The sequence below is a fragment of the Sus scrofa genome, chromosome 7 (assembly GCF_054392235.1).
Source record: "Sus scrofa isolate SSC_HxYL_T2T_F1_AM1 chromosome 7, Sscrofa_HxYL_maternal_Yorkshire_Landrace_v2.0, whole genome shotgun sequence".
Classification (NCBI taxonomy): Eukaryota; Metazoa; Chordata; class Mammalia; order Artiodactyla; family Suidae; genus Sus; species Sus scrofa.
The window spans coordinates 44,333,826-44,353,140 of NC_139389.1; the positions used below are offsets into that span (position 1 = coordinate 44,333,826).

Sequence of the window (19,315 nt, forward strand, 5' to 3'; positions counted from 1 at the left end):
GCCAGGGATGGAACCTGAGTCCTCATGGATGCTAGTTGGGTTTGTTAACCACTGAGCCACGACGGGAACTCCAGAAGGGGTTTATATTTCGATGTTACAGATGAAGCAGTCTCATCTAGTCTAGGTGAGGTGACTAGGGCATGGCAGAGCTGGGATTGGAACCAGGTCTCCCTGTGTTCTTCCCTCACCAGAAGTTCAGATCAACCCCCCAGCTGTGGGATTTGTAGCAGCTCTACCCACCAGCACTGCCCATCCCTGGGCAAAACAGCCTGATGCTGAATGCACAAATATATGCCAGAGTCACTGGGGGAGCTTTAAAAACACTCATGCTTGGGCCTCATCCCAAGCTGACTCAGAATCTCCTGGAGAGAGGATACAGCTCCCCATGGATTCCAATGTGCAGCCGGGCTTAGGGAACACGGGGGTGGTGGGAAACCTCGGGTTTGGAGTCCAAATGCCTGGGTTTCACATCGCCCTCACCCCAGGTTCTCCCGGAGATGTTCAGAGGCTGAAAGGAGCTGCTGCTGTAAACGTGTTTGGGGAGAGTCAGGTTGTCAGATTCTGATGGCTGCCACCTCCAGCATGATCCCCAAGTCCCAGACACTCCCCCCGCCTAACCTCTCCCTCTGAAAACCTTCGTTGGTGATTTCCCCACCCTACCCCCAAACCAACCAAATATAAAATCAACAAGGGATTGGTTCTCTGGTTTTCGCTTACTAGAGAGGGAAGAAGCCTCTTCCCAAAGATGGGCAGACTGCATGCACACTATAATCCCTTTACTCCTGCTAATTACTTCTATCTTTGGCAATGTCTTCAGACAGAACTTTTTGAGAATAAAGAGGGAATGGCAAGTAGAGAATTTAGCCACCTCTGAACAGATGCCCTGAAGGTTTTTCTGAATCTGAGTGGTGTCATCTTCTTGTGCAGAGCAAGAGAGGCAGGATGAGAAAGTAATGATATGATTTGAGATGCTCTTGGAAGGCACTCCTGAAAAATGTCTCTCCTATGCACAAACCTGCTGTGAGTTTTGAAATTCCGCCATTAGAGAGTCACTCTGGGTCTTTCAGAGTTTCTAATTGAACTACAAAGATTTCTGCAAGGGGTTATACTTTATACCTTGATCTCTTAAAACTCTATCAAGATCATTTTCCCAGCTTACAGCTCTCTTGGAGGATGGTTTTGAAGAATGGAGCCACAAGAAGAAGCCTGGAGAACAGGGCCGAGAAGCAGGGGAGCAAAAAGGGAAAGTGGTACTGACATGCATCTGGTACTTCATAGCTGAATATGAAAGATGCACTTTCAGATACGTGACCTTATTCAGTTCACACCACTACGTAAAATATGCAGAATCTCTGTTCCCATTTTACAGACAAGAAAACAAAACATAAAAAAAAAAAAGAAAAAAAAAAGAAAACAGAGACCAAGAATGGTACCGTGTTTTGCTCATGGTCCCTGGACTAGTAAATGGTAGATTTAGGGTACAAACTCAGGTTCTAGAAGGGCTAGCTGCCGCCTTGTCTTCTCTATATTACTGACAGTGCATTATGCCTCACTTGAAAAAAAACTACATTTCAGAGTTCCCGCAGGGGCACAGAGGGTTAAGAAACCAACTGCAGTGGCTTGGCTCACTGGTGAGGCATGGGTTCCATCCCTAGCTCAACATAGTGGGTTAAAGGACTTAGCTGTGCTGTAGCTGTAGTGTAGATTGCAGCTGCAGCTTGGATTCAATCCGTGGCCTAGGAATGTCCATATGCCATGAGTCCAGCCATAATACAAACAAAAAGCAAAAAAAAACACCAAAACCAAACAAAAAACACTACATTTCCCAGCCTCCTCCATTCAGACAGGTTTGGCCAAAGAAATATAAGCAGAAGTTATCAGGTAGAGCTTCTGAGAACCTCCTCTCTTTTGACCTCTTGCCCTTCTGCTTTTCATCTATCTTGCTGTGTGGAAAGGAGATGTGATAGGTGGAGTGCCAGCAGCCATTTTTCACCATGAGAGCACCTTAAGGACAGAAACTGTGTGCTGAGATGGCAAAGAAAAAAGATAGGCAACCGACAAGGGCTTAATCTCTAGAATATATAAACAACTTATACAACCCAAGAGCAAAAAAGCCAATCAATCAATGGAAAAATGGGTAAAAGACCTGAATAGACATTTCTCCAAAGAAGATATACAGATGGCCAACAAACACATGAAGAAATGCTCAACATCACTGGTTATAAGAGAAATGCAAATCCAAACTACCATGAGATACCACCTCACACCAGTCAGAATGGCCATCATTAATAAATCCACAAATAACAAGAGCTGGAGGGGCTGTGGAGAAAAGGGAACCCTCCTGCACTGTTGGTGGGAATGTAAACTGGTACAGCCACTATGGAGAACAGTTTGGAGATACCTTAGAAATCTATACATAGAACTTCCATATGACCCCGCAATCCCACTCTTGGGCATCTATCCGGACAACACTCTACTTAAAAGAGACACGTGCACCCGCATGTTCATTGCAGCACTATTCACAATAGCCTGGACCTGGAAACAACCCAAATGTTCATCGACAGATGATTGGATTTGGAAGATGTGGTATATATACACAATGGAATACTACTCAGCCATAAAAAAGAATGACATAATGCCATTTGCAGCAACATGGATGGAACCAGAGAATCTCATCCTGAGTGAAATGAGTCAGAAAGACAAAGACAAATACCATATGATATCACTTATAACTGGAATCTAATATCCAGCACAAATGAACATCTCCTCAGAAAAGAAAATCATGGACTTGGAGAAGAGACTTGTGGCTGCCTGTTGGGAGGGGGAGGGAGTGGGAGGGATCGGGAGCTTGGGCTTATCAGACACAACTTAGAATAGATTTACAAGGAGATCCTGCTGAATAGCATTGAGAACTTTGTCTAGATACTCATATTGCAACAGAAGAAAGGGTGGGGGAAAAATGTAATTGTAATGTATACATGTAAGGATAACCTGACCCCCTTGCTGTACAGTGGGAAAATAAAAAAAAAAAAAAAAAAAAGCTTTCTCTATAAAAAAAAAAAACAAATAGGAGCTGGGTCCCTGGTGGCCATGCTGCCCAGAAACTCAGACGAAACCCTCTTCCACTGGACTTCTTTACACGAGAGACATAAACCCTTATGAATTTAAGTCTTGTTAGATTGAGTTTTCTGTACATCCTAATTGCCACTGCTAGACTTTAGAATTTGGGTCGGGGGTTGTTGAGGGGCAGGGGAAGCAACTAAAGCTGAAAGAGCAAATCTCAGCAGATTCCCAGTGGGTTACTCTATCCTTCCCAGAAAGAGAAGTCACAGTTGGTGCCTCTCAGCCCAATTCTCCAGCCTTAAGGAAAACTCCGTGGGCTCTTAGTGAGCTGTTCCCCATAGCATGTACCTGGCATTGGATAAAGGATGCCAAGCTTCTAGTCTTTGCTTTGTGGAACTTTGGGAAATCTATTCAATTCATTAAAGCTTAGTTTCACTATCTATAAAATGGGTATAATATTTGTTCTGTCCATCTCCACTTGTGGATGTCAGATTTCAATAGTCAAAGTCAGGCTGATTTTGGCTCTGACCAGGGAGTTGCCAGGGATCTTCCTCCCCGACCCACCCCAATATCTTCCTTTACCTCTGTTTCCCTCTGGCTATGGGGGCCCGACCCACCCCTTCAGTAGAAGCTGAAATGTCTGGGGAAGCAGCTGAGTCAGAGAATCTTCCCCCTGCATAGGTGCCCGGTCTTATACCTGGCCCGCTCCCTCCCTTTAGGGAGCACCTGTCCCTTGCAGTTTCTCCCTGTATCCACACAATCCCAGGTTGATTAGGAATTTCCCTCCACCCCATGGTGGAGATGGCTGCATTTTCATTGGGGAAGGGGGTGGATCTCCATGGAGGTGTTGACTTGTAAGATCCTGATGGGGTAGAAACTGGTCGCATCTGCCCTCTTACTCTTTCCCCAGATGGAAAACAGAGAAACAGGAAAAAATGCCCCACCGTAGCCCTGCAAAGCTCAGCGAGGTTGTCTGACAATCATGGAAGCATATGGTGGGGAAAGGGGGGGCCTGCAGATAAAGGGGCGCATGGAATGGCCACTCTCTTTTGCCACCTTCAGGGTCTCTCGCCTCATAATCCCTCACTTTCCCTACAGGGAGATGATGACAGAAAAGAAGCCACGCCAAGACCAGGCTGCATCCTGGCTCATCCCACACTGTGCTTTAGAAGTCTGCTCGCTGTTCCCCTGGCCCTCTCGGGGACCATTCCAACATCACGCCTGGTGACAGATGTTCTTGATGACTCTTGGAGACAAGTGTTTGTGAATGTCACTTGGGCTGATAATGACATGCAGGGCACTTAACTCTCCATGTCACATCAGGATGAGGCAGAGCTGGGATGGGCTGCTGCTTTCGGGTGGGGGAGGGGAGACCACCTTCTTTCTAACTCCCCTCTCACCGCCCTTCCTCTTCCCCTCACTGACTCCCAACCCCTAAATGCACACACTGCCCCCATTAAATGCTAGTCACTGCCTGGAAGGGCAGGCCCAGGACCGACAGATGGGGGAACCCACCCTCCCCAATCACATGGGCAACAGGCCAGGCCCCACCTGTGGCCTGTCCGTGTCCAGCGGGTCCTAGGACTGCCTTCAGGGCTCAGTGTGTATTTAGGGAAAGCAAATGCTTTAGGAAGTCAGCAAGAACCATTAGATAATTAGGAAGCTAATTATCTGATTTAAAAAAAAAAAAGCAAGGCACTATTTCATAGTCAAATTCAAATCTTGAGTTATCCATGGTTTGGGATTACCACGCCTCTGCTCCTTCCTGGTTCACAGAACAGAACCTACGCTTGTGCGTACGCGCGCACACGCACACACACACACATGCATGCATACACACACACGCACAAAAGTAGGCATTGAGCCATTACAATAAAACATTCCCAGGTTTAGGCCAGAGCTGCAGCTGCTGGCCTACACCACAGCCACAGCAACATGGGATCTGAGCCATGTCTGCAACCTACACCACAGCTCACGGCAACGCTGGGTCCTTAACCCACTGAGCAAGGCCAGGGATCAAACCCACATCCTCACGAATACCAGTCGGGTTCGTTACTACTGAGCCACAATGGGAACTCCAAGAATCTGAAGTTTCAGACACAGCTTGCAGCCCATGGGGTAAGGCCCATGGGGTAAGGTGACCTGTCAATGATGGGTCCAGTCTGCCTGGACAATCTGAGCCTCAACCAAAGTCCCTGTCTGTGACCTCAGGCCCCAGGAGCTCAGACCCTTAGGACACAGGGACCCTGACGCTGGGAGGCAAGAGGCCATGTGGCCCCAAGTAGCAAAGGCAGGAGGATTTAGCAAGTGTAGTAACCATGTTGTCTTGATTATAGGATAGTAAGTCTTCAACAGAGTCATAGACTGTCAGGGTAGGATCATTTAAGACAAACATTGCAGTCAGGCTGCCCATGGCATCCCTGGTATGGGCTCTGCTTAAACTCTTCTGGTACAGGGAGCTCATTACCTCCTGGCAACTCTGTTCGGTTCAGTCTACTGAACTGGTTCAGTAGTTTTGGTAAGTTCCCATTCTGTTCAGTTTACCAGATGTTGATGCACTAGCCCTTGTGGGCCCAGACTTGCCAGGAGCTGGGGGTACAGAGCAGAGTACGCAAGAATAGCATGTGCTGGAGAGGAAAGAAGACATAAACTAAACCATTCTGCAGCCAGATGGAGAGTAATCAGAGAGGTGTGCACAGCGGTGGCTATTGGAATGTTTTATTGTCATGGGCCACTACTTTTGCACATGTGTGTGAGTGTGTGTGTGTGTGTGTGTGTGTGTGTGTGTGTGTGTGTGGTGCATGCATGCCTTCCTCTCTTCTCCTCATCAGTTCTTTGAAAAAATTAAGGGACATATGATTTCTTTTCCAAATTCTGTCACCGCCAAGGTAACCTCTGCCCATCTCACATAAGATTCTAGAATCCCATTTTCATCACGGGATCTCTGCATATATTGCCGTTGCTAAAGATACCTCTTCAGACTGTCATCCTGAATGAAACGTATTGCAGCTCTGCTCTGACCAGCAGTGATTCAGTGATTAACATTGTAATCTCCCATGGTCTGAACATGTGTTCAGATTGTGTGACTTCTGCTAACACGATCCCAAATTACGGAAATAATATAAAAATGTGGTGTTTTTAATTAAGGTGCGTATATTTTTTAGACATAATGCTATTGCACACTTAATAGATTACAGGATAGTGGGAGCATAACATTTTTTTATGCTGTACCTGCGGCATATGGAAATTCCTGGGCTAGGAATTGAATTAGAGGGGCAGGTGACAGCTTATACCACAGCCACGACAACACCAGATCTGAGCTTCATCTGTGAGCTACACCACAGCTTGCAACAACGCCAGATCCTTAACCCACTGAGTGAGGTCAGGGATCAAATCCACGGTCCTTAACATATACCGAGCCACAAAGGGAGTTCCAAGCATAACTTTCATACACACTGGGAAACCCCAAAATTCATGTGGGTAACTCTACAGCAATATTCATTTTATTTCCATGGTCTAGAATTCAACCCAAAATATCTCTGAGGTGGGCTTATACTTCTATTTATGTAAACCTAGTGTCTCCAGGATCTCAAATATCAAATAAAAGCGGTTTGAATTTAGCATTGAGTGACTTCAGAAGCTGAGCTCCAACCCCTCCTGGGGCCCTCTCTCAGGGTTCCTGAGATCCCCAAGGAGGGGCACCACCTTGGCAACCTTGGCTTGCTGCCACCTTGATGCCAGCACCTCTCCCCACTCACAGGTTGCATTTCCCTTCATCCTGTGACCACGTCAGCCTCAGAGCTGGTAGCTTTTTACCTTCACACTTTATATCAAAGTCAAAACCATATAATAAATTCACAAGTGAAGAAATCTACTTATTTTCAAAAGGTCAACCTCACCAGGTTTCAAAGAAATGCAAATTAAAACAAGTTCCATTTTTTTCCCTATGATAGTGGCAAAGATTAAAGTAATTATATATTCAATAATTGTTTAGGGTGTGGTCAGAATAGGCACTGTCACCTTCCACTGGTGAGAGGATAAATAAATGTTTATATGCAATGTATAAAATTATACTTTACCCGTGAAACCAGTGGTTCAACCTCTAGGAAAATATGCTAAGGAAATCACTGAGCTTGCAGAAATATATTTATGTACAAATATATATCCATGACTGCAGGACTTTTTTTTCCCGTGTTACTTTTAATATTAAAAATGGAAACAATCTAAATGTCCAACAGTAGAAGAGTGATGAAATAAATTATGGTACAGCCAAATGAAAAATATTTTAATACCATGGGAGCCAAGCAAGCTACAGTGCTGAATAGAAAGAATTAAGAACCAAAAACACACTGAGATTGATCCTAAGTATCATTTTGATCTGAAATAAAACTTAGCGGCCAAATGCTTCTGGTAAACTTGGAGTGGTGGGATTACAGGTAATTTTTATTTCTCTTGATCATTTTCTCTAACTTTCCAAATTTTCTACAAGGAATATTACTTTTTTTTTTTTTTTTTTTTTTTTTTAAGGCCATACCCATGGCATATGGAGGCTCCCAGGCTAGGGGTCTAATTGGAGCTGAAGCTGCCAGCCTACACCACAGGCACAGCAAGGGGGGATCCAAGCCATGTCTGCAACCTACACCACAGCTCACGGCAATGCCGGATCTTTAACCCACTGAGCAAGGCTGGGGATCAAACCTGCGTTCGCCTGGATGCTAGTTGGGTTCGCTAACCGCTATGCCACAACAGGAACTCCGAGGACTATAACTTTGATAATCAGAAAATAATATATGCAGATTTAAGTTTACTTTCACACACACACTCATCTATTTCAGTTACGTTCTAATGCTGTTTGCTCTATATCCTGAGAATGAAACTGCTCTCCAGACAAGACACACATGTGATGCCAGGTAAGGGAAGTTACTTGGTTCCGCCAGCTTCCATGGCACACCCACCCTCCACCTCTGTCTCGTGGACTCTGTTTGCTGAATGAATGCTCTCCTTTCCCTACACCTTCCCGTCTAGAGCCTGACTCATCAACTCAGAAAGTCAGAGCTGGGAGAAACTGTATCAGTGGATGGAGGTGTTGATGGACCATGGTCTTTTCAGCTGTCTGGCGAAGCCTATGGCATCTTTTCTAAGAATAACCATTTTTAATGCATGAAATAAAACACATAGGATTTCAAAAGAAATCATGCATTCCATGAGCCGTAAAATTCTAGGCCATGGCCCCTCCAGTTGAACAGAAGCGGACGCTGGTTGAGAGGAGAGCACACCTGCGGTCAGCCCCTGACCCTCTGGCCTGGACCCATCCTCTGTGAGCATCTCCCTCCCTCTAATGACTCAGGCAACTTTACAGCAGCGTTTCTGTCTTAACCCCTCTCTACCAGCCTGGGAAATGGGCCGTTAGCCTCACAGCAAATTGACAAGGGCAACATCATTGTCTCCAATTTCCATCTGAGGAGACTGACAGACACCCAGAGAGGTCAGGACAGGCAGGCATGATGACCTTGGCTCTACTCAGCAGTAGGCTCACATGACCTGATCTGGATAATCAGAGCTCATCCAGGATTTCTGTGGGACCAGCTGGGACAAGGACACTCTTCTTCCTCCAGGGCTACCCAGAGGAAAGGGGCTGTCTGGGGGTGGAGTCAAACCCGAAAAAAAGAAAACTTAGGGAAGGTAAGAAACCAAGAACGTAGGATGTCTGTGGGGCCCTTGAGCTAGCTGAACCTGAAGCAGGTCCCAGAGTTTTCAATTACATAAGCCAACACCTTACCTCTCCCCTTTTTTTTCCAGGCAGTCTGAGTTGGGTTCAATTAACAGAAGACTAAGTCAGGTGTGAATTTACCCCCATTTGACAGATGAGGAAAACTGAGGTGGGCCAGCAAGTGGCAGAGTGATGCTCTGAATTCTACCATGACAGCCTATGTGTTCAAGTTAAGGTCAGATTCATTCCTCCTGGGAAGAGGATGCTTTGGCCAAGAGCTCTGCTCATTGCTATTGCGTGTCCTCTGTCTGAGGCTCAAAACTGAAAGTTCAGAAGCTCACTGCCACAAGACCACCTAGTAGTCACCCCTGGGAGGCACGGTCCTTCTACATACACCTCTCTTCAAGTGGCCCCTCTTCTTAAACTTGTAGGTAATGTTCCTTCTATTTCCTCTTACCTGCACAAACGACAGAGCTTGTGCCCGGAATCCCCCAGATTCTGGCAAGGTGGGGCCTAGGTGCACACAGCTCGCAACCCTCCCCCCCATTTCCTCCTTGCCCAGCCAGACACTTCCTGCGTGGCCGCAGCCCCCGGCTCACCTGTAAATCAGTACCTCATCGTCGGAGCAGTTGTACTGCAGCTGGTACATCTTCACCCGGGGGGCAGACTTGCTGACTGACCACTTGACCAGGGCCGAGGTGGTGGTCACGTCGGACACCAGCACAGCCCGTTCTGGGGGGCTTTTGGGAGGCTCCCCACCTCCACTGCCTCCACCTCCCCGGCTGGTCTTGCTGGAGCCGGTGATGTCCGAGAGGCGGGACTTGGGGGGCGCCGTGCGGCTGGTGCTATTGCTGAGGTGTGGCAGCTGGACGATGGAGACCTCCACCATGGCCGTGGCCTCCCCCGCGGCATTGGCGGCGATGCAGGTGAAGGCGCCGCTGTCCTGAGACGTGGTGATGAGGATGTCCAGGGTGCCGTTATCATACACGGCGGTCCTGGAGGAGTTCCCTACCAGGCGGTCATCGGGGGCCACCCAGTGGATGAGAGGGCTGGGATCCCCGATGGCCTTGCACTTGAGCGTGGCCGCCTGGCCCTCCAGGACCAGCAGCTTGTGCGTGTGCTGGGTGATGAGAGGCGGTTCACACACAAACTCCTCCTCGCGGACGTGCCAGAAGTAGCGGCCCTTGAGGCCCCCTGGGGAGCCGCAGGTCTCCAGGTCATCGTCCCGCTCGAGTCTCCGCAGCCAGAGAAGCTCACAGTTACAGTGCAGGGGGTTCCCCCCAAAACTAAAGGACAAGGGTGGGGCGAAGGGCGTGGCCGTGAGAGCGGAGGCCTGGGAGCGGGCGAAGATGGGGTCTGGGGGCAGCTTCTGCAGCCGGTTGGAGGTGAGGTCCAGGCGGGCCAGTTTCTGCAGGTCGGCGAAGGTGCCCTCGGCGATGTGGTCCAGCAGGTTGTGGTCCAGGCTCAGCTGGTGCAGGTTGACCATCCGTCGCACGGAGCCCCAGGGCAGGCCGTGCAGGTTGTTGTAGGAGAGGTCCAGGTCCTCTAGCGTCAGCAGGAAGTCCTCGAAGGCCTCGTCGGCGATGCCGCCCAGCTGGTTGTTATTGACGATGAGGTGCTGCAGGTTGACCAGGCCCCGCAGGGTGTCCTCCCCGAGGCTGGGCAGCCGGTTGCTGTCGAGGTGCAGGGAGCGCAGGCTCTCGAGGTCCAGGAAGGAGAAGGGCTGGATGTGGCTGATGGTGTTCCTGGACAGGGTCAGGTCCACCAGCCCCGTCATGTTGGCGAAGTCCTGGCGGCCGATGTGGATGATGAAGTTGCCGCCCAGACGCAGCTCCACCGTCCGCCGGTCGATGTCAGGGGGCACGAAGAGCAGCCCCTTGGAGGGGCACAGGGTCCCCAGTGACTCAGACAGGTTCTGGCAGACACAGTACTTGGGGCAGGCGTCGACCACGGCAAACGCCATGCCAAACGCCAGCAGGCCACCAAGCAGGGTCTCCATGGTCTGGTCACTCAGGCCGTGGCGCCTGTAAGGGGGAGACACAAGGCCAAGGTCAGGAGGTGATGTCCTAATGCCCTCGCCTAGAGCTTCCTCCCTCACACACACCCGCTGCCTCGGGGAGCAGCAGGGAGTGGCCTCTGCTGGTGCAGGTGTGATCTCGTCCACCAGTCCCTCCGATACAGTTTACTTTTTACTTTCTCCTTATCACCCTGGAACAGACTATTTAATTTACTTATTAATTATATTTATGGAATCTTTTCTGCCTCTCCCACTAGAACGTCAGTTCCACGATGGATGGTTTTTGGCTTTTTAGTACTTACTGTATCCCGTGCATCTAGCACAATGTCTGGAATACAGCAGATGCTCAATAAATATTTGTTGAATGGATGGATAATGCCATACCAGGGGTTCATCGAATAATCACTGGATTTGAAAACAGCATTAGGGCTCTATTTTGAAGCAATTTTGCATTCTTAACTGGTTGAGGCTCAGCATAAAATCAAATTGGACCTGTATTCTTTAAGAACAAGAACATGTACAAGGAGGAGATCCCTGGTGGCTCAACAGGTTAAGGACCTGGTACTGTCACTGCTGTGGCTTGGGTTGTAGCAGGGGAAGATCCCTTGCTCGGGAACTTCCACGTGCCGTAGGCATGACCAAATAAATAGATAAAATATGTTTATTAAAAAAAAAAAAAAAAAACAACATGGACAAGGAGAGCCCTGGCCCTGGGAGATAACTGACTTTGGATAAATTCTTCACCATGGAGAATCCACATAGTGGATGATCTCTGGGATTGAGCAAAGTGAAGTAGCGAGTGGGATGGGAAGCCAAGGCATAGACTTCTGGGCACTTAGTATGTGCTGAGTCCTCTGCCCAGACCTTCGTATGCACCACCTTATCTGGGCTTCAGGAACACCCTTCACAGGGAAGAGCTTATCTATGTATATAGACCAGGACTTGTCCACCACCTAAGAGCCTTCTTCAGGTCCTTACTCACCAAGGCCCCTGTGCATACCCTTCTTCCTTGGTCTGCAATTTCTCCTTGGAACTGATCACTAAACACACTGTATGTTTTACCTACTTGTGATTATTTGGCTTCTGCACTGGCAACCAACCCCCCAAAAGCTGAGGCTTGTTGCTCTATTTCACCACTGACTAAAAGGCCTCACATACTGCCTGGCAAATAATAGGTGCTTTTGCAAGAACGGCTGTCGAGGGAAGGAAGGAATGGGGCTTTGGTTCAGGTCTTTGAACCTCCAAATCTTACAGTTTTCTCACGAGTCCATGTTGTACTCAGCTTGGCTCTATTTATGTAGTGCTAACAATATCAGCTGAGTTGGACATTGGGAAAACCATGCACACTGGTTGTGCAGCATCACACAGACCAACAGCTCTCAATTTGCTTTCTAGGAGTGCTAATTAGGGTTCGGCAAGGAAGGGTCCTAAGGCCAATGAGTTGGGGAAGCACAGCTCACTCCTGCTCACTCTTGCAAAAGCTCTCTACACATTAGCAAGTTCACAAGGGTTGAGAAATTCTCCGGTAATAAAGACACTTGGATTAATGTTTCATTCTGCATTGCTCCTTTTTTTTTTTCAAGCTAAATATACTCCTGGTTTTTTTTTTTTTTTTTGCATAACTATTAATGCCTTGAAGAAGTAGAGCTCCCTAGCTCCCAGTATGAGGAACAGAGATGCAGACAAAACAATTAGCTGATAAAAAAAAGATATAGAGTAAATTTAAAAATCTTTTCCAATCATACGTCTTTACTGTGAACATCTGAATTCCATTACTGTGTCTCTTTAAGGATATAAATCTCTCACCTGAGACCCTTCAGAGCCAGAAACTTACTCTACATTTCACCTGTAGTGAATGTTATTCCCGAATAGCACTGTCCAATAGAAATATAATACTAGCCATAAATGTAATTTTAACTGCATATTAAATTACATTTAAATGACATGGCCATATCAAAAAACGGTGAAAAAAAACAAGTGAAATCAATTTTTTTTTTTTTTTTGTCTTTTGTCTTTTGTTGTTGTTGTTGTTGCTATTTCTTGGGCCGCTCCCGAGGCATATGGAGGTTCCCAGGCTAGGGGTTGAATCGGAGCTGTAGCCACCGGCCTACACCAGAGCCACAGCAACTCGGGATCCGAGCCGCGTCTGCAACCTACACCACAGCTCACGGCAACACCGGATCGTTAACCCACCGAGCAAGGGCAGGGACCGAACCCGCAACCTCATGGTTCCTAGTCAGATTCGTTAACCACTGAGCCACGACGGGAACTCCTGAAATCAATTTTGATACTATATTTTAACCCACTATATCTAAAATATTCTTTCTTTTTTAGGGCCGCACCTGTGGCATATGGAATTTCCCAGGCTAGGAGGTCAAATCGGAGCTATGGCTGAGGCCTATGCCACAGCCACAGCAATGCAGGATCCAAATCGCATTTACAACCTATGCCTCAGTTTGCAGCAGCTTAACCCACTGAGCAAGGCCGGGAATTGAATCCACATCCTCACGGAGACTCTGTTGGATTCTTAACCTGCTGAGCCACAAGAGGAACTCCCAAAATATTATTTCAATGTGTAATCAGTGCAAAGAATGACAAATAAGATGTTTAACACTTTTATTTTGTACTAGGTCTTCAAAATCTAAGTGTACTTAACACTTAAAGCACATTTCAAGTGCTTACGTGGCTATGGGCTACCATGGTGGACAGCACCCTTAGGGCAGATGTTACCCCCCTAGAGCCCCAGGGCCAAATCCAGCCTGCCACCTCTATTTGTAAATAAAGTTTTATTAGAACACAGCCATGCTCGTGTATACCTATTGTCTATGGCTTTTTTTCATGCCCCAGTGGTGGAAGAAAATAGTTGCAGCAGATAGAATGTGGGCAGCAAAGCCTAAAGTATTTGCTGTCATGCCTTTTATAGGAAAAAATAGCTTACCGTTGTTCCAGTGGACTTTTTTTTTCTTTCCATCTTCTTCATGAAGGATACCCTCATTAAAACGTGCCTAATTCCACCAGCTCTGCTCTGGGCTCCCGTGAGCAACTGCCCACCCTGCCAGTCCCTGCTCTCACTGACCTTCTCCCTCAGGGTACCAGCCTGCCCTGACCAGGTCCCACCGGGCACATCACCCAGAGGTGTCCACATGCAACCTTCTCCACTCCTAAGTGTGCTCTGGCCTTCCCGTCCACCTCGGGGCTCCGCTCAAACACCACCTGCACCAGGAAGCCCCTTCAAAACCTAAACCTGCTATTCACCCCTGAGCACCCTAGACTTGTCCTATGCATCACTCCCCACACTTTTTTTTGTCTTTTTAGGGCTGCACCTGTGGCATAGGGAGGTTCCCAGGCTAGGGGTCTATTGGAGCTACAACTGTCAGCCTGCACCACAACCACAACAACTCGGGATCCGAGCCTCATCTGCGACCTACACCACAGCTCATGGCAACACCGGATCCTTAATGCACTGAGCAAGGCCGGGGATTGGCCCCGAGTCTTCATGTATAGTAGTCAGGTTCATAATCTACTGAGTAACAATGGGAACTCCCTCATACTTTTAATCATAATTCCTTAATCACTTACATGTCTGCCTCCTAGACTGCAAACTCCACAAGGCAGGGAACTTATCCATCTTCTCCAGCCGTCACTGTATCCCAGCACCCAGTCCCACACCTGACTCATAGTAATCGCCCAATCAAAATGAATGCATGAATGGAATATGGTGTCGAGTCAAGTGAGTTTCTGACATTGTCACCTGAGGTTCTGAGTTCTGTATCAGCCCTGCCCAGGGGTCACTAACCGATCAGCTAAGGAAACCATCTTCATGTAGGACCTGGTCACAAAGAAGCTTCAGACGCCTCTCCTGGTGAGCAGCAGCCGTGCTTTCTAGCATGGCTCACTGTGGTCACAAAGGCCAGGAGGTCATCTGTCTCTGGCCACTGCCTCTGTCCAAGGAGAGCTGAACACAGGGACAGTCACACTCAAGGATGTCCCTTGCTAGTTACTCTGGAGGTGGCTGTGTGCATGCATGCATGTGTGTGTGTGTGTGTGTTTAAGGGGGTAGCGTTCTGAAACCTCTGGCCCCTTGAGAAAGGCGCCCTCCTCGTGAACTCTTGCCAGTAAACACTGCAGTTTCTAAGTAGCACTTCCCAACATCTTCCCATCAAGGCACACCCAGGATTTGTCAGGTGCATCTGAGTCCAGGGCCAAGGCTGCTGGTGGCCTGTGAATGACATCTTCTGTCGTCCCTCCAGATCCCCTTGCCACCCCTTCCGATCCCTCCTTGTGTCCTGGAAGGCTGCCTGGTATGGGCCACATCAGTGCAATGTGGACAGACTCTCCCATCCTGCAGCATCCTTTCCATCTTTGGCTTTGTCACCTGCCCTCTGGTATTAAGTGATGGCAGCCACAGCAAGCAGCAAAGACCTAGACAGTTTGGGGTGCACACCCTGCATGGGGCCCATGTTTTCAAACAGTTTTGTCCTTGTAAATTATGCTAAACAAACCGCATTTTTTAAAAAAAAGTTTGTTGAAGATTAACAAACGCCTAATGAATTCAAATCTGTGACATAAGAGAGCTGGGTAAATATATTTTAAGTAATCAGCATGGAAGATTACTGACAGAGAAGTGACTATTGAATCTTAATTAAAATTGTATTCTGAGAACTGTCACTTAGTATATTACTCTCATAGCCAAACAAAAAGCAGCTTAAACCCCAAGTTGGGAGGGAGGTGAGGGGAGCTGGGTGGATAACAGGCAATTCCTGTACACCAAGGGGGGGCGGGAATCTCTCTTTTGAGCAAGGGATTTGAATAAATGCTAGAAGGAGCAACCTGGGTTCCTCTGAGCATCTTCCAATGGTGGCGGTGGTGGAGGGGAGCGTGGAGAGGTGGCGATTAGGAGTAGAGGTCTGGTATCAGGAACAAAGAAGCAGATGAAAGCAGTTGGGAGGGGCCTCGGGATTATTTGTGGGCAAAGCTGAGAGGGGTGCGGGGGGGGCGGGGATCAGAAGCGAGGCTGTGAAATGGATGCTGGTATCAAATGTCAGAATCAGCCTTCATGGGAGGATTCCATCTGCAAAGGAGCAAAAGCTTGTCTGCTTGGAATGTCTATGAGCCAGGACTGGGCGGAGGGGAGGGGCGAGTGGGGGAAGTTGCCAGAGAGACAAAGGCGGATGAGCTGGAGAGGAAGAGAAGCAGTCTCCCCCCGGACCTGGACCTGCAAGGCCCAGAGAATCAGCACGTCCAGAGAATCAGCACGTTTACCCAGGGTAGGAACCGTGTCTCCTCCCTCCCCGCCCCCCAGGTATCTACATGCAGTCTTCACAACTCTGCAAGGTGAGGGCTGCAGCTCATCCAGAAGGTGCTCTTGTGTAATTAGAAAGCTGTGTTCCCATGGGCCTTTGGAGGACCCCTTAGCAGAACAGCCTTGTGCAGTGAGTAACCTGGGCTACCATACCTCTCAGCCTGAGTATTGCTATCCTTGTTTCAACCACCAAAAGGTTTGAGCCAGCCCAACTCTCTCAGCTCCCCCCTAGAAGAACCATGATTGGAACTGAGGATAGATTGGAACTGGCTGCAGGCCCCTACAGAAGCTTCCTCGCGCCTGGTGTACATAGAAACCGGCTGCCTCCACTATGAGATTGCTTAGTAACCTGTGACGGCCCAGCTGTTCAACTAAATTTGGGCACTTGTGTTTCCTGCTTGGGGATGGGCCTGGAAGGAACGCTGGTGTTCTCAGAAGCTGAGGCCTCATTGGCTCAGAAAGCCCCACCTGTCAGGCCCTGTGGGTAGTGAGTCACACACATACACACGTGCGTACGCACACAATGAAACAGGCTGGCAATGAATACAGAGTTGTGGAAACAGGCTGGTGGTTTGTAATCAGAATCTCCAGATAGGACTTTATATTTAAAACAAAAGGAAAAAAGACGAAGACAGAGGGAGGTGGCAGCACGAAAGGCAAGGTCCTCTTCCTCCACTGGATACGGAGACCACAGACATTCCTCCCGCCTCCTCTCAGCCCCTGGGCTCGGCCTCCCTGTCAGAACCACCTCGAGCTGTTCCAGACAGAAGAGGCAACATTTAGCAGATGGCTGGCACGATATATGTGATATCTCTCCACCCTGATTTCCATTTAAAAGATACCTTAGCAACCAGCCTAGGAGCCACCCGCCCCTGGAGCCTGTAAATCAAGTAAGATGCCTGTCTCTGCTTCAGGTAAAAAGAAATGGCCCCTCCAGGGTGTTCCGGGTGGGCCGTCCAGGAAAGTGTGAATTAATAAGTGCAGGAGGGGTTCGGCTCTGCCAAGAGAGGCAGCCCACATCTTCTTCCCAGACTTGCCCTCTCAGAGTACTTGCTGCTCCCCTCAATCATGCCACTCAAGGCGAGCCCTGAAGGGACAGGCTCTGGGGCCAGCGGACCTGAAAAGCAAACCTGACTTCCAGACATGGGCTTCCAGAAGGGGCTGCTTCTCTGGTCCAGGAGTTGTCAGGTGGCGACCCTGCCCCCAGTTCGCTGTGTGGTTCCCCGTGTGAAGCTTCCATTCTAGTCTTTGTCCCACTGCCAGCACCTCCAACCACCACCCACCCCCCCGACCTCAGGAAGTAACAGTCTGGGGCTTCTTCTGAGAAAAATGAGTTTGCTTCAGAGAACCCATGTTCCCCCACCACCCTGCAAGTTCAATGAATGAGTGTTGGAGAGGGGGATAGCTCCTGACCTCCAAGAGGAGAGGCATAGCCTTTGACCTCAGACAGCCTCTATTTTTATGCTGGAGTCCCAGCTTCTAATCTGAAAGGAGAGAAGGTGAGACAGAGAGACAGAGACAGAGAAAGCCACATCCCCAAGGCAGCCCCCTGCCAGTGGAAGGTCCTAGTTCTGTGGCTGCAGGATGGACAAACACATGCCCTGTGCTGTCTCCAAGCAAATCTTGGGACTTTTTCCTGAACTAGCGAAAAAGAGTGGTCTTAGATAGCAGAGGTAACAAGCAAGAAAAAGGGAAACAAAGTCTAAAACATCCAAAGGGCAGAATAAGCCCTTTTAGGCTCCGTTTAAACTTCTATTGTGCCAGGTAAGTCCTTGTGATCATAACTAAGTTATTAAGCTGGGAACCGCTGCCTCCGCTCTCAGGGATAGCACTGTCCCCATGTTAATGCATCCACGATCGCTTTTATCATGTTGCAGTGTAATTCCGTTTCCCTGTCTTCTATCCCAATCTCCTGGGAACCCCTTCTTGGTAGGGCCTGTCTTTTGTTCAACTCTGAATCCCCAGCAGCAGGCCTAGTACCTAGCACAGAGTAGGTGCTGGGGACATGTTTGATGAGAGAATGAATGAATGAATGAATGAATGAGTGCTTGAGGATGAACAGCCATACGCCTTGGCACCTTCGACGCTCTGTACGTGCTGACTTACTGCACAAGGGCACGTGCTCCTGCCTGGGGCAGACCAGGCGAGCTGGAGAATTCACGCCCTGGAGCGCAGCCCCCAGGGGCCAAGGCTAGTGAGGGGGATGGAGGAAAAGACTTCAGCTCCCTCCCGGGCTGGGTGGGACAACGCTGAAGTGTGTTCTGCACCGTCTCCCCAAGGTCCCCAGTGAGACGGAGCCCCAGAGGCCCTTCCCCATCACCTGTTCCTAACACACCTGTACTGCTGCCTTATCCTCCCCTCGCACCTCCCCTTCCTCTTCCTCTTCCTGGTCACCAGCCAAATAAACCACTGACACTTGAATCTTTGTTTCCTGTCCATTTCTGGGGAATCCAGCCCAGGACACACTTTTTTTTTTTTTTTTTCCTTCCCTACAGCACACAGTGCTTGATGCAGACCGGGGACTGAACCGGTGCCATGATGGTGAAAGTGCTGAATCCTAACCAGTGGACCACCAGGGAACTCCCCCACACTTCTTATTATAACTCTCATGACCTAAGAGCCTGGGCAACTGGGTAAATGTCAGATACATGAAAATAAAAAACCACATGAGGGAGTTCCCCTTATGGCGCAGCAGAAATGAATCCGACTAGTATCCGGGAGGATGTGGGTTCGATCCCTGGCCTTATTCAGTGTGGGTCAGAGATCTGGTGTTGCCGTGAGCTGTGTTGTAGATCGCAGACGCGGCTCGGATCCCATGTTTTTGTGGTGTGTAGGCCGGCACCTGTAGCTCCATGTTGACCCTAAGCCTGGGAACTTCCGTGTGCCATGGGTACAGTTCTAAAACACAAAAAACAAAAAAAAACCCCATGCAAACCATGTACGTTCTTCTCAATGACTCACACAAACTGGCAGCGTGTTGAAGGAAGAAGACCTTGGTTCCCACACACATGACTGGAATTGACAGCTGAATGGAAAATGTCTCAACCCTGGGCCTCCTGACCGCGGCTGAGCACCCCTAGCCCTCCTTTGCCTTGGGGCGTATGTGTGAGCCAGGGTCTGGGTGAGTGTTGGGTGTCAACGAGGGAGGCCCATGTACGGATGGGTGTGGCGTGCGTGTGGAGAGGTGTGTGTGAGGAAGCGGGCCTGTCTGACTGAATGTGCC

The 19,315-nt window shown here is 48.8% G+C and overlaps 1 protein-coding gene across 6 annotated transcripts in view; it reads right to left on the minus strand.

The window, feature by feature from the left end:
- The window catches only part of LRFN2 (leucine rich repeat and fibronectin type III domain containing 2), a 305,256-nt gene that overhangs the window by 146,913 nt on the left and 139,028 nt on the right, over positions 1 to 19,315 (minus strand). For 5 of the 6 annotated variants that reach the window (XR_014810082.1, XR_014810083.1, XM_084968014.1 and 2 more), the window contains exon 2: positions 9,373 to 10,797. Coding sequence is in view for 4 of the 6 variants with exons in the window: in XM_084968014.1 (XP_084824140.1) it covers positions 9,373 to 10,772 (1,400 nt within the window). In the remaining 2 variants the exon portion in view is untranslated. The remainder of the gene's footprint in view (positions 1 to 9,372; positions 10,798 to 19,315) is intronic. The other variant, XM_084968012.1, reaches the window with a different exon arrangement.